Source organism: Salmo trutta, chromosome 2 (assembly GCF_901001165.1).
Source record: "Salmo trutta chromosome 2, fSalTru1.1, whole genome shotgun sequence".
NCBI classification, from domain to species: Eukaryota; Metazoa; Chordata; class Actinopteri; order Salmoniformes; family Salmonidae; genus Salmo; species Salmo trutta.
The window spans coordinates 27,298,141-27,312,685 of record NC_042958.1 but is presented as its reverse complement, the minus strand read 5'-3'; the positions used below and the strand labels follow the sequence as shown (position 1 = coordinate 27,312,685).

The following is a 14,545-nucleotide window of genomic DNA, read 5'->3' as shown; positions in this document are numbered from 1 at the left end:
AAGGACAGATTTCCACCTGTCTAATGTCCATTGCTCGTGTTTCTTGGCCCAAGCAAGTCTCTTCTTATTGGTGTCCTTTAGTAGTGGTTTCTTTGCAGCAATTCGACCATGAAGGCCTGATTCACACAGTCTCCTCTGAACAGTTGATGTTGAGATGTCTTAGTTGAACTCTGTGAAGCATTTATTTGGGCTGCAATTTCTGAGTCTGCTAATTCTAATCAACTTGTCCTCTGCAGCAGAGGTAACTCTGGGTCTTCCTTTCCTGTGGCGGTCCGCATGAGAGCCAGTTTCATCATTGCACTTGGTTTTTGCGACCTGCACTTGAAGAAACTTTCAACGTTCTTGAAATTTTCCCGGATTGACTGACCTTCATGTCTTAAAGTATACCACCCCTACCTTGTCACAACACATCTGATTGGCTCAAACGCATTGAGGACAGAAATTCCACAAATGATCTTTTAACGAGGAACACGTGTTCATTGAAATGCTTTCCAGGTGAATACCTCATGAAGCTGTGAAGAATGCCAAGAGTTTGCAAAGCTGTCATCAATGCAAAGGGTAGCTACTTTGAAGAATCTGAAATATAAAATATGTTTTGATTAGTTGAACACTTTATTTGGTTACTACATGATTCCAAGTGTTATTTCATAGTTTTGTTGCCTTCACTATTATTCTACAATGTAGAAAAGAGTAAAAAATTAAGAAAAACCCTGGAATGAGTATGTGTCCAAACTTTTGACTGCTACTGCATATATATTTTTTTCATGGTACATGAGACACCTGTCTGATTCGCGCCTGTCTCCGTGGACTAATCCATTGAGCAAGCTGTGGGGATGCCACGGTCCAAGAAGGGGAGTGTAGCTAAGATGCACAAGGCACATCACTCTCCAGAATGCGCGCTCCTGCCATTTCGTGCACATTCATTGTTTCATAACTTCATTCTGTGAATTGTTTGCCCTTTGTTAATCTATAATTTCCCCATTTACATACTCTATCACCAGTAGTATTTTAAATTTACTGTTTATTTCTAACAGTAATTTCTGTTAATGGATTCTATATATTATTACAGTCCTTTACCGTTCTCATTGTCGGCATGGACACGTTGTTTGCCGAGCTCACAACCTATGCTATACTTGTGAGAAACAAGTTTTGGTTTATTTCATTCCATTTGAGTTTTGTCAATTTATTCATTGTCTTTTGTTTGGACCGCTCCTGTCAATATTGAGTAAAAATTCGCACCTGATTAGGCATATAGAAGTAGGCCTAGGCTGCCTGGCCTTTGTGCAAATGTAGGCCTATAAATGTGCCCATGTGGGGATCTGATTAGTATTTCTGATTTATCCTAACTCACCACCACTAATGAGCTGTGGTGCTTCTCAAAGTAAGTTTTTCTTGACCTCAAACTGCAAGTAAACAAAGAAAGTGCAAATAGGGTTGGGCGATATGGCCAAAATCTCATATCCCGATATACAGTCGTGGCCAAAAGTTGAGAATGACACAAATATTAATTTTCACAAAGTCTGCTGCATCAGTTTGTATGATGGCAATTTGCATATACTCCAGAATGTCATGAAGCGTGATCAGATGAATTGCAATTAATTGCAAAGTCCCTCTTTGCAATGCAAATTAACTGAATCCCAGAAAAACATTTCCACTGCATTTCAGCCCTGCCACAAAAGCACCAGCTGACATGTCAGTGATTCTCGTTAACACAGGTGTGAGTGTTGACGAGGACAAGGCTTTCGATCACTCTGACATGCAGATTGAGTTAGAATAACCGACTGGAAGCTTCAAAAGGAGGGTGGTGCTTGGAATCATTGTTCTTCCTCTGTCAAACATGGTTACCTGCAAGGAAACACGTGCCGTCATCATTGCTTTGCACAAAAAGGGCTTCACAGGCAAGGATATTGCTGCCAGTAAGATTGCACCGAAATCAACCATTTATCGGATCATCAAGAACTTCAAGGAGAGCGGTTCAATTGTTGTGAAGAAGGCTTCAGGGCGCCCAAGAAAGTCCAGCAAGCGCCAGGACCGTCTCCTAAAGTTGATTCAGCTGCGGGATCGGGGCACCACCAGTACAGAGCTTGCTCAGGAATGGCAGCAGGCAGGTGTGAGTGCATCTGCACACACAGTGAGGCAAAGACTTTTGGAGGATGGCCTGGTGTCAAGAAGGGCAGCAAAGAAGCCACTTCTCTCCAAGAAAAACATCAGGGACAGACTGATATTCTGCAAAAGGTACAGGGATTGGACTGCTGAGGACTGGGGTGAAGTTATTTTCTCTAATGAATCCCCTTTCCGATTGTTTGAGGCATCCGGAAAAAGCTTGTCCGGAGAAGATGAGCGCTACCATCGGTCCTGTGTCATGCCAACAGTAAAGCATCCTGAGACCATTCATGTGTGGTGTTGCTTCTCAGCCAAGGGAGTGGGCTCACTTACAATTTTGCCTAAGCACACAGCCATGAATAAAGAATGGTACCAACACATCCTCCGAGAGCAACTTCTCCCAACCATCCAGGAACAGTTTTGTGACAAACAATGCCTTTTCCAGCATGATGGAGCACCTTGCCATAAGGCAAAAGTGATAACTAAGTGGCTCGGGGAACAAAACATATATTTTGGGTCCATGGCCAGGAAACTCCCCAGACCTTTATCCCATTGAGAACTTGTGGTCAAGCCTCAAGAAGCGGGTGGACAAACAAAAACCCACAAACTCCAAGCATTGATTATGCAAGAATGGGCTGCCATCAGTCAGGATGTGGCCCAGAAGTTAATTGACAGCATGCCAGGGCGGATTGCAAAGGTCTTGAAAAAGGGTCAACACTGCAAATATTGACTCTTTGCATCAACTTCATGTAATTGTCAATAAAAGCCTTTGACACTTATGAAATGCTTGTAATTATACTTCAGTATTATATAGTAACATCTGACTAAAATATCTAAAGACACTGAAGCTGCAAACTTTCATATCCCGATTATGGTACATATCACGATGCACATTTTCTGTAAATTCAATGAATAAATTGTTTATATAAAATGACCATGTCAAGGACTATTTCTTATTTCATTTTGAATTATACTCACCTTTTATTTGTTATTTGGTACCTTGGGTCGGGTGTTGGCACCAACTCACGACACTCCGGTTTCTCGACCTTGTAAATTGGGGCCATGTCTTTGCAGATGTAAGTTTTAACGGCAGCTGTTATCTCCTTCCATCTTCGTGGTTCTTTGCCATATGGTGTGCCGCGGGCAAAAGCCTCTTGCAACGTCTGAGTTGGGGGTTTGTTTTGAGCACTCGACTGTACTTTTTGGGGTCTCATCCGTAGACTCTCCGTACTGTTTCACATGATTCTTGCGTAGGTGGTAAGAGGTTAGTGGTGTTTGAGCCTGTTGTCGGGACCGGCCTGCGGCATATTTTGCAGAGGACTGTTTTCTGGTCCGTGTCAGAATTTTCATACCCAAACCACGTCCAGGCAACTGAAGTGGCCCCTCTTTTAGGTACGGTCTCTGTGCTCTGTGTCGCGTTCACTCTCTTCCATGTTAGTTTGTGTTGCAAATGTGTGGAAAACCGCAAAGCAATGTCCAATTGATGAAAAATATTGCCGTAAAGTGTGATTTGTGACACAACGAAATAAACGATAGAGCATAATATGAAACGACAGAAAAACGTCTAACGTCACACGATATATATCGTCATATCGCCCAGCCCTATATGCAAGTAAACAAAGTGTGTTTTAAGAGTAGATTGACCAGAGCGGCCGGTAGCCTAACAGTTAAGAGCGCTATGCCAGTAACCGAAAGGCTGCTGGTTCGAATCCGTGGGCCGACTAGGCAAAAAACCTGTCTGTCCTTATTCCTCCTGTAAGTCGCTCTGGATAAGAGCTTCTGCTAAATGACGTAAGTATAAAATGTGACAATAGTTCCTCCAGTGTATTAGAAAAATACACTGCTCAAAAAAATAAAGGGAACACTAAAATAACACATCCTAGATCTGAATGAATGAAGTAATCTTATTAAATACTTTTTTCTTTACATAGTTGAATGTGCTGACAACAAAATCACACAAAAATAATCAATGGAAATCCAATTTATCAACCCATGGAGGTCTGGATTTGGAGTCACACTAAAAATTTAAGTGGAAAACCACACTACAGGCTGATCCAACTTTGATGTAATGTCCTTAAAACAAGTCAAAATGAGGCTCAGTAGTGTGTGTGGCCTCCACGTGCCTGTATGACCTCCCTACAACGCCTGGGCATGCTCCTGATGAGGTGGCGGATGGTCTCCTGAGGGATCTCCTCCCAGACCTGGACTAAAGCATCCGCCAACTCCTGGACAGTCTGTGGTGCAACGTGGCGTTGGTGGATGGAGCGAGACATGATGTCCCAGATGTGCTCAATTGGATTCAGGTCTGGGGAACGGGCGGGCCAGTCCATAGCATCAATGCCTTCCTCTTGCAGGAACTGCTGACACACTCCAGCCACATCAGGTCTAGCATTGTCTTGCATTAGGAGGAACCCAGGGCCAACCGCACCAGCATATGGTCTCAAGGGGTCTGAGGATCTCTTCTCGGTACCTAATGGCAGTCAGGCTACCTCTGGCGAGCACATGGAGGGCTGTGTGGCCCCCCAAAGAAATGCCACCCCACACCATGACTGACCCACCGCCAAACCGGTCATGCTGGAGGATGTTGCAGGCAGCAGAATGTTCTCCACGGCGTCTCCAGACTGTCACGTCTGTCACATGTGCTCAGTGTGAACCTGCTTTCATCTGTGAAGAGCACAGGGCGTCAGTGGCGAATTTGCCAATCTTGGTGTTCTCTGGCAAATGCCAAACGTCCTGCACGGTGTTGGGCTGTAAGCACAACCCCCACCTGTGGACGGCGGGCCCTCATACCACCCTCATGGAGTCTGTTTCTGACCGTGTGAGCAGACACATGTACATTTGTGGCCTGCTGGAGGTCATTTTGCAGGGCTCTGGCAGTGCTCCTCCTGCTCCTCCTTGCACAAAGGCGGAGGTAGCGGTCCTGCTTCTGGGTTGTTGCCCTCCTACGGCCTCCTCCACGTCTCCTGATATACTGGCCTGTCTCCTGGAAGTGCCTCCATGCTCTGGACACTACGCTGACAGACACAGCAAACCTTCTTGCCACAGCTCGCATTGATGTGCCATCCTGGATGAGCTGCACTACCTGAGCCACTTGTGTGGGTTGTAGACTCCGTCTCATGCTACAACTAGAGTGAAAGCACCGCCAGCATTCAAAAGTGACCAAAACATCAGCCAGGAAGCATAGGAACTGAGAAGTGGTCTGTGGTTACCACCTGCAGAACCACTCCTTTATTGGGGGTGTCTTGCTAATTGCCTATAATTTCCACCTGTTGTCTATTCCATTTGCACAACAGCATGTGACATTTATTGTCAATCAGTGTTGCTTCCTAAGTGGACAGTTTGATTTCACAGAAGTGTGATTGACTTGGAGTTACATTGTGTTGTTTAAGTGTTCCCTTTATTTTTTTGAGCAGTATATTTCCCGGTCTCCCTTTTGATAACTACATCGTTGGCAATAGAAGTTACTTTTAGATTTGAATCATTTTCTTTTAGATATAATTTTGATTAACCACATGACAATGATTGAGATACAGACTAATATATCACTTAAATGAAACCTTTCTATGGAATTGTGCATATGAAAATCAGAAATGGCACGCCGGTCGGTAGAAATTGAACCTCCAAATGGAAAAGGTTGCCGGCCCCTGGTTTAGCCTGTCACTGGCAACTTCAGGAGCGTAACAGCAGAGTTGGAGCAGGGTCAAGAACAGGTTTTTTTTTTCTTCTTCTGGTTAGACCATCTTGATCTCTGGCTCTCTTGAATAATTTGTCTTAATTATGTAATCAAACAGTGTTCTTAAAGCATAAGACAAGCTCGGTACATGTAGTTGATTTTATTAGAACACATAGGGTGTCTTTTATATATAAAAAAATTAAAAGTTTCTAAAATTCAGACCAATCGATTGATCGAAAGAAAAGACCACTATCGATCGACCAAGATTTGTTATTTGTCGGGGACAGCCCTCGAAGCCAGAAAGCCTTTGTGTTGCATTGAGGGAGCTTTGCATCCTGCCTGAAAAAATATCTAGGGGAATGACTGGTTTTACTGACTCTTCCATATTTAATATGCTCAGTGATTGTACAATCACATCACTCGGTCTGTCTCCATCTGTCCTTCCTCCAGTGTATAATATCTAAGACGTTAGACTCGGCCAGCGCCCAGTTTGCTGCCTCTGCCCTGGTGACCACGGACCAGCTGATGGCCTTCAAGGGCAAGGAGGAGGGGGTTCTAGGAAGTGGCGTCAACGGGGTCTTTCCAGGCTCAGGTGAGCAGCAGTGCCAATGGGATCTGAGCTCTATGGGCCCTAGTTAAAAGTAGTACACTATATATGGATAGAGTACCATTGTAGGACGCAGACCAGATTTGCAAATAAATACAATTGAATAGACAAAGGACTGTAGAGTTGAGGAAGTGCTCTAGTCTTATCAAAGTATTTTCTTTACCCATCCCCTCTCAGCATTTTACTGATGAATGAAGTATAGTCTAATGTATTAATGTCTCCCTGCCTCAGGAGTGTACAAGGGCTTACACCTCGCCAGCACCACCCACCACCCCAACACCAACCAGACTCCCACTCCTCCTCCATCAGCCCCCACTTTCCTCAAGCCCTCCACCACTACATCCCCTGTCATCGCCTCCTCCCTCAGCTCCCTACCTAACGCCCACGGGAATCCACTCCACCTGGGTAGCAACGCTGCAAACTCCACCCCCACCACCACTCAGGTCCTGATAGGGAACAACGTCCGTATGAGTGTACCCTCCTCCCCTGTCCTCCCCAGTCTGGGCGGCACCACCACGCGCCACAGCCACATACCCAGGGCTCTGGGAGCCTTGCCCTCCTCTGCCTTAAAGATGACTGCCAACACCAACTGTCAGATGCCCAACAAGGTCACCGGGGCTTCTACCATGGAAATAGGATCCAGGTAAGATGATTTAACATATTCAAATTCACTTTGAATAACATACTGTTTAAGGCATGCCCTGACTTTAACTGAAGGTTGTTATAAAAACATACTCTGACACAGACCTAGGCTATTCACAAATGATAAGGTTAGGGGTTGTGATGAATCTGTTATTTGTTTTAATGAATTGGTTAAGCCATGCCTTGACTTTAACTCTGTATGTTGATAACATTTGTTTAAGTTAATAGGGGTCTAGTGGAAGCAGTTTTTGACATGGTGTTTGTCTTGTATTCTTCCAGGGATAATCACGGTCAAGACAAGCCGGCTCTGAACAGTATAGCGGACAACACAGTGGCCATGGAGGTGACGTAGCAGAGTGGTGGTGGTGCTGCTAGCGACCATGACAGACCAACCAGGCCCAACGCTACCCAACCCTCTGCTGGCCAACCAGTCCTCTGCTGAGAGTCTGCTGCTACTCTCTGAATCCAGTCTTTAGGTGCTGTGCATCGTAGCATTGGGAATGCAAAAGGGACGGCAGGCGGGTGGTCGGCGGGACTCCACATACACACAACGGACTACATACGGAGTACGGACAGACACGTTTCCACGGCAACTGTGGGGATTACATGGGTTGCAATTCTCATCTCATGCTTTTTAAATGTTTTTGTTTTTGTATTCGTTACTGTTAATAAGAGTAAAAATTGACATTGTGTAAATTATGAATATGGCAAATTAGTATCTGTACAGTAACTAAATATTTGTAATATCCCCCTGTATATATGTTACTTGAATACAGAAACTTGTTTATTTGTGATGTTTTGCACTTGGGAATAAAAAGAAAAAAGCGATAAACTTGTGAGATGTGAGAGTTGTATAAACAGACATTTCAGAAGAGACGTTTCATCACATGCATGGTGCAGAGCCTGCTGTTTTATCTATTTATTGTGCTGTGTTTACAGTTTCCTTTTTTTATTTCTGCACTGTACCTTCATTGGTTCCTGTGCTCTAGTAAATGTTAGGTAGCTACGGACTCCTGGGTATTTTGTATATTGGAAACACAATGCAGGTTTTCCCCTCTTTGGGTCCCTGCGCTTTTCTTTGGATCATGTGGAATTCAATGGTGATATACAGATGCTCTTTTTGGGGAGGGGAGCCAGATGTGGAGGACATGGTCAGCTTTGGTTCACTTCACTTAGCGGGGTTAAAGCTCTTCCTGGGATCTTCCATTTACATTATCCCGATACAAGTAACAAACTAGGGATGAAGTCTCTTCCTAGAAGCGTCTATCTCATGCTTCTGATTCAAAGCACTATCGATTTTGTTTAGTTTTCTTTTTTTTTTTTTTAATCAATATTAATGCTGCTTTTGTATAATTTTGGTCCCTTGTTTTCATGCAATGCCCCCCCCCCCCCCTCCCCCTTAATTATTTTAACCCCACACACATTTTTGTAAAACAGACTTTAGTTATTTTTGTATTTTTCTCCTGTTCTTGTGGTAAAAAAAAATGATTGTAAGCTTCTTATTGAAAGACTTCATTATTTTGTTACTTGTTTATGCATAGGTGATAAGGGAGGTGAATGGCAGTTACAATTGCTGTATGTATTATCATTCCAATTTCTGACAAGAAAAAAAAAATGCTAATGGGGGGTAGCTCTGGAGAAAGGCTTCTTTTCTCCTCTCATCTCACCGTTTCAAACTCCAGACGGCTGCAAGGCCAAAAACCACAAGTGTCGGGTGCCTTCCCTTGGGGGAAAAAAACGTGCTCTCTTCTGTGAAGACTAAGGCACAAAGACAGTGCTACTCCTAGTAGTACTTTTTGTCTGTCGTCAGAATCTGAATGCCCAGTCCAATGGCAGGATTTATCCTTGAGGTTTTCTTGTCCCACCTGGAGGCTGAAAAGAATAATGAAAATAAAAAAGTGACAGAACTCTGCGATAATATAAGACAATAAAGCCCAGGTCATTATATGTGGATTATGTGGCTCTTTGTGTTCTGTTGGGTGAATGTTATGGTCGTGTGTGTAAGCAAATATTGACATATTTTAAGAACGAGACGTTTTGGATAATGTAACTCATGCCATGCAGGGTTTGTGTAGGCCTATGGATGTTTCAACTGGGTGGCTGTGTGTGTAAGAGAGTGAGAGCGCAATGTTTGGGGGAGTTTAAGATGGTTTATACTGCATTGTTGCATCATGTTTACATTATCACATTTTGATGCTGGAATAAAAGCACCGGTACCACCGAGCTGAAAGCCATCCGGTTTCTCATTTAAAACGGATTACTCAAAGGGGAAATACATGTTAGTGTGATTGTGTGTGTGTCTGAGTGCATGCCTCGCAGGTTGACATTACCTAAACTATTAGCACCCTGCTTGAAAGGAACAATGACATACTGAAAGAAAAGACCAAACATTCTTTGTCCAAGTGTAACCTCATTATTTGATTGTTATTGGGAACAAAAAAGCCAAGCATTACATGCAAAGGGAATTGTCCCCCTTTCTTACCCAAATGGCATTCTATTCCTGACGTAGTGCACTACTTTGGACCAGGGCCTAGTGCATTATTAAAAAGAAATGATGCACTCTACAGGGAATAGGGTGCCATTTGGCACTCAGACATGCAGGCATGTTCATAATTGATTCCACACCAGCGGATCCCAACAGCACAGCCAAGATAATTCAGTCCCTCTGTAACCACCACTTAGATAAAACAACTAATCAAGTCAGCTTTCTCATTACAACAGTCTTAGGTAGCATCCCAACTGGCACCCTATTACATACGTAGTGCACTTTGTCAGTAATAGGGTGTTGGACTGCTTCAAGCACTCTGACTTGAGAGAGAAATAAAACTGCACACACACTTCCAACAATACACTCACACTGCTCCCAGGGACAATTCACCATGACAACGCTGTGCTGTCAAGATACAGCTAGGCAGCACATGGAATTACTCTGCTTTCCGTTAACCCCTCCAAGCAAACAGCTGAAATATAAAGCTCACTCTCTTCGTCTATCATTCACTCTCAGATTGCCCTCATTCTGTTAATATGAATTCTTTGGCATGGATGTAGCTTTCAGAGTATAGAACAAAATGGACAGCGTGACCAAAATAACCCTGGTGGAAAACAAGATGCATCTGTTCACCACAACTGGATCAGATGTCTTCATCAGGGAGGTGATTGGAAGGGCTGACAGCCAAGCAGGTTTAACCCCTTGCTCGCCACCTCTCTCTATCCCCCCCATCTCCCCCTCTGTCTCCCTCTCGTCCCTCTCTCTTTCCCCCTCAGTCCCCCATCAACCCTGGCCAACAGGCGCAGTAGTCTGAAAGGGAATGGGGACTTTGTTGATTGATAGCCTGGTACTGTCTATGATATGACTTCTCATAAATATAATTTTACCTCTGGAGAGAGATAGCCTTTCCTGTATAACATGATCGCGTTACTCAGGGATGAATTATGATTTGCTTCTCAGTAGGGTTAGATTAGACTTTTTCGAAAGAGAGATGGAAGAAGAAGAATTTTCATGACTATGTTACGTCCCAAATAGCACCCTATTCCCTATGGGCCCTTGTCAAAAGTCGTGCATTATGTGGGGAACAGGGTGCCATTTGCAGTGATGGAAAAAGTATCCAATTGTGATGCTTGAGTAAAAGTATAGATACCTTAATAGAAAGTTACTCAAGTAAAAGTTAAAGTCACCCAGTAAAATACTACTTGAGTAAAAGTCTAAAAGTATTTGGTTCTAAATATATTTAAGTATCAAAAGTAAAAGTACAATTATTTCAAATTCCTTGTATATAGCAAAGCAGATGGCACCATTTTCTTGTTTTAAAATTTTATGGATAGCCAGGGGCACACTCCAACACTCAGACATAATTTACAAGTTATGCATTTGTGTTTAGTGAGTCCGCCAGATCAGAGGCAGTAGGGATGACCAGGGATGTTCTCTTGATAAATGAATTGGACCATTTTCCTATCCTGCAAAGCATTTAAAATGTAATGAATACTTTTGGGTATCAGGGAAATTGTAAAAAGTACATTATTTTCTTTAGGAATGTAGTGAAGTAAATGTAAAAGTTGTCAAAAAAATAAATAGTAAAATACAGATACCCCAAAAAAACCGACTTAAGTAGTACTTGAAAGTATTTTTACTTAAGTACTTTACCCCACTGGCCATTTGGGGCACAGCCTATTTCATTCAAGTGAGGTGATGTAGTCAGACTCAGCTCTGTTTTCAAGCTGCTTGTCTTCACTTTGACATGTGAGCAGAATAAAGTGCTTCGTGTTAAGCTGTGGTAAACAGAGGCTATGTCCCAAATGACACCCTATTCCCTTTATAGAGCACTACTTTTGACTAGGGTCCATATTGCTCTGGTCAAAAGTAGTGCACTATATAGGGAAATGGGTGCCATTTGTGATGTAGCCACAGAACCATTCAGGGCCAAAACTACTCTCCCCTGCTGTCACTGTGGACACAGTTGTGGTGTGAGATCAATCTGTACTGGACTTTTCTATTTCACCGGGTGTCTACTCTTCAATGGACACACATACAGACACATACACACATTGCAACACTCAGTCACCTATGCTGGACTGAAACAAACTCAAGCTGAGGAGCGTCAAGCCAGGTTAGATGTAGCAGCCAGCCGGTGCTGTTCAACTTGTTGTGCTTGCGCAGTCCTTGAGGGAAAATTGCACTCAATAGAGAGTGGCCATTTTCTTTAGATGGCCATTCTCTTTAGATGGTACTATGAGTGTTCCTCCGTCTGTGCTCAAGTGGAGAAAACACTTATGAAAACACTTTACTGTGGCAGCCTTTTACAGAGCTCTCAGTAAGAGTGGGTTTTTTAACAGGAACATTGGGTTTTTATTGGCTGATCTCAAGAGTGTTGACTGTTGGATGTTGTTCTGGTTCTGTGCATATTTCAGCAAGAGAGCTCAACCAGTGATTTTTGTGATGTACTGATTTTCTTTTTCTGATATAAGTGTGTCTGCATGTTTGGACATTTGTGAGCTTCTGTTTAGTTTTCTCAGTGTCATGTCAACCTGATGCAGATGGCCTACAGTGACAGTGTGACACACTAGGGAATAAGTCACTAGTCTGGGATGAGCTTGGGGACACCAAACAGAGTAAGCACTTACAGAAAACCCACATGAATTTCACATTTCCATTTAACAGACACTCTTATCCAGAGCAACTTCCAAGAGCAATTAGGGTTAAGTGCCTTGCTCAAGGGCACATCCACAGATTTTCACCTAGTCGTCTCTGGGATTTGAACCAGCAGCTGCCTGCCTAGGGAGGTCACGTGATCACATGTGATCTTATGTGAAGTTAATGTGATAATGTGACAACATATAAAAGTAACATGTGATAACATAAAACTACATGTGAAAACATGATCTAATGTGAAATAAATGTGAAAACATACAGATGCAAAATTTCAACATGTGATACCATGAAACTACAAATTTGAGCACATGAAAACATGAGCTCATGAAATAAATGTGACAACATGGGGATGCAAAATTTCGACAATGTTTTTCACGCGAGAATGCAATTTCACATGAGTTAGATTTTCACAGGTGAAAATTCACGAGGTGAAAACGTTATTCTCCTCAAATGTAAAAAGATGGTGTTAACATGTCAACTCTAAATATAATACATGTGAACATATGGTTTCCAATGGAGGCTGCTGAGGGGAGGACGGCTCATAATAATGGCTGGAATGGAGTCAATGAAATGGTATCAAACCCATCAAATACGTGGTTTCCAGGTGGTTGATATCACTCCATTGACTCCATTCCAGACATTATCATGAGCCGTCTTCCTTCAGCGGCCTCCACTGATGGTTTACATGTGAACAACTGAACATTTCAGCTCAATATGTGAAAACATCTATTTCACATGTGAAACTCAGTCACTGACAGGCATGGTGGCGTGGCAGGAAGATCGGCATGCTGTGAACCATGAGGTTGTGAGTTCAAATCCCAGGTGAGGACATGTTTAATTATAATTACTGTATAAATAAACACAGGCAATGTTATCAAGTGTGTTAAATCTCTAAATTGTATTCCAAAAACACATGTGAAACATCATGTTAAATATCATCACATGTGAAGTGTTCCAAAAACACATGATTTCACAAGTTGGTGTTACATTAGATTGCAAATTGTCATGGTCAAGACATAGATTGTTGTAAAGTTTGGGAGAGGTCTGTCTGTGATGAAGAGATGCTCTGCATTTTTAACACCACATTCAACCAAAAAAGTCCTGCGGGCTCTGGTTTTGGCACATCTTGACTATTGCTGGTTATATGGTCAGGAGCTGCAAAAAAAGACCTTGGAAAGCTGCAGCTGGCCCAGAACAGAGCAGCACGTCTTGCCCTTCACTGTTAACAGAGGGCTAATATCAACAAGATGCATGCCAGTCTCACTTGACTTAAAGTAGAAGATTGTTTGTCTTGTTTTTATGAGAAATATTACTGTGATGAAAATTCCAAATTGTCGGCATAATCAAATAACATACAGTGCTGACAGACATACATACTCCACCAGGCATGTCACCAGGGGTCTCTTCACAGTCCCCAAGTCCAAAACAAATTTAAGGAAATGCATAGTATTGTATAGAGCCGTGGTTGGATGGAACGTCCTTCCATCTAAAATGACCCAAGCAAACAGCAAAATCAGCTTCAAAACTACAACTCACAGAACAACGCCTCTCCCTTAGCAAGTAATGTTTTACCAGTCCCGCTTTAAACAACATTCAGCTTATAAAGGCTTCATAAATCCTTCATAATGCCTCCATAAGCACTACATAAATGTGTTACAAAGCATCTAGAATTGTATGTCATGCTTCATAAAGGGTTCATAAATGTGGTATAACTGTGTGACATAATCCTATACGTCAAATGAGCCATAACCCACTATGTTGAATGATATAAACATGTGCTTTATAAAGGGTGACATGCTGTGCTGAAGGATGGCACATGCTCTAAAGTGATGTCATGTTAGTCACGTTACACCTAATCTCAGACACTTCCACCCAAATGCGCAGGTCTGGTGGACCAACGCATCAAACGTGTCCTTCATTAGTAAGGGTTGGGTTTAAAATCACATTTTAAGAAGACAAATTGTGGAAATAGGAAGGTTTAGAAATAATTATGACTTTTTGACTGTATTAAGTAGTGACGATGACAAATACTTTACGCAGTAAGGTCCCTCCTATAGAATTCTATGGACACTCCCACTAAGGCCAAATTTGAATGGTTGATATCCCAGGCTTATACTGTATGTGCTGTCTGCAGTGTTGTTGTACTCAAGACCGGTCTCAGTCTCAAGTCCAGTCTCAAGACCACACTTTGAGTGTCTCGGTCTTGTCTTGTTGTCTGATACATTTGTACTTGGTCTGTCTCATAATTATCAGCTTCCATTCAATAAGCACATAATACCGTTTAGCCAATCCAAACATATACACTCCATTCTCTAAACATTGTTACCTGAACAGTCTTTAAATCTATTAAAGACATGTTTGCGCAGTGGTGAAG

The 14,545-nt window shown here is 42.6% G+C and overlaps 1 protein-coding gene across 4 annotated transcripts in view; it reads left to right on the top strand.

Annotated features, from left to right (window-relative positions):
• LOC115153988 (enhancer of polycomb homolog 1) overlaps positions 1–9,248 on the top strand; it is an 80,050-nt gene extending 70,802 nt beyond the window's left edge. For all 4 annotated transcript variants that reach the window (XM_029699746.1, XM_029699754.1, XM_029699739.1 and 1 more), the window contains 3 exons: positions 6,227–6,368; positions 6,615–7,026; positions 7,305–9,248. In XM_029699746.1, coding sequence (XP_029555606.1) covers positions 6,227–6,368; positions 6,615–7,026; positions 7,305–7,377 — 627 coding nt within the window. In that variant the 3' untranslated portion in view covers positions 7,378–9,248. The remainder of the gene's footprint in view (positions 1–6,226; positions 6,369–6,614; positions 7,027–7,304) is intronic.
• Positions 9,249–14,545: the final 5,297 nt, after the last annotated feature.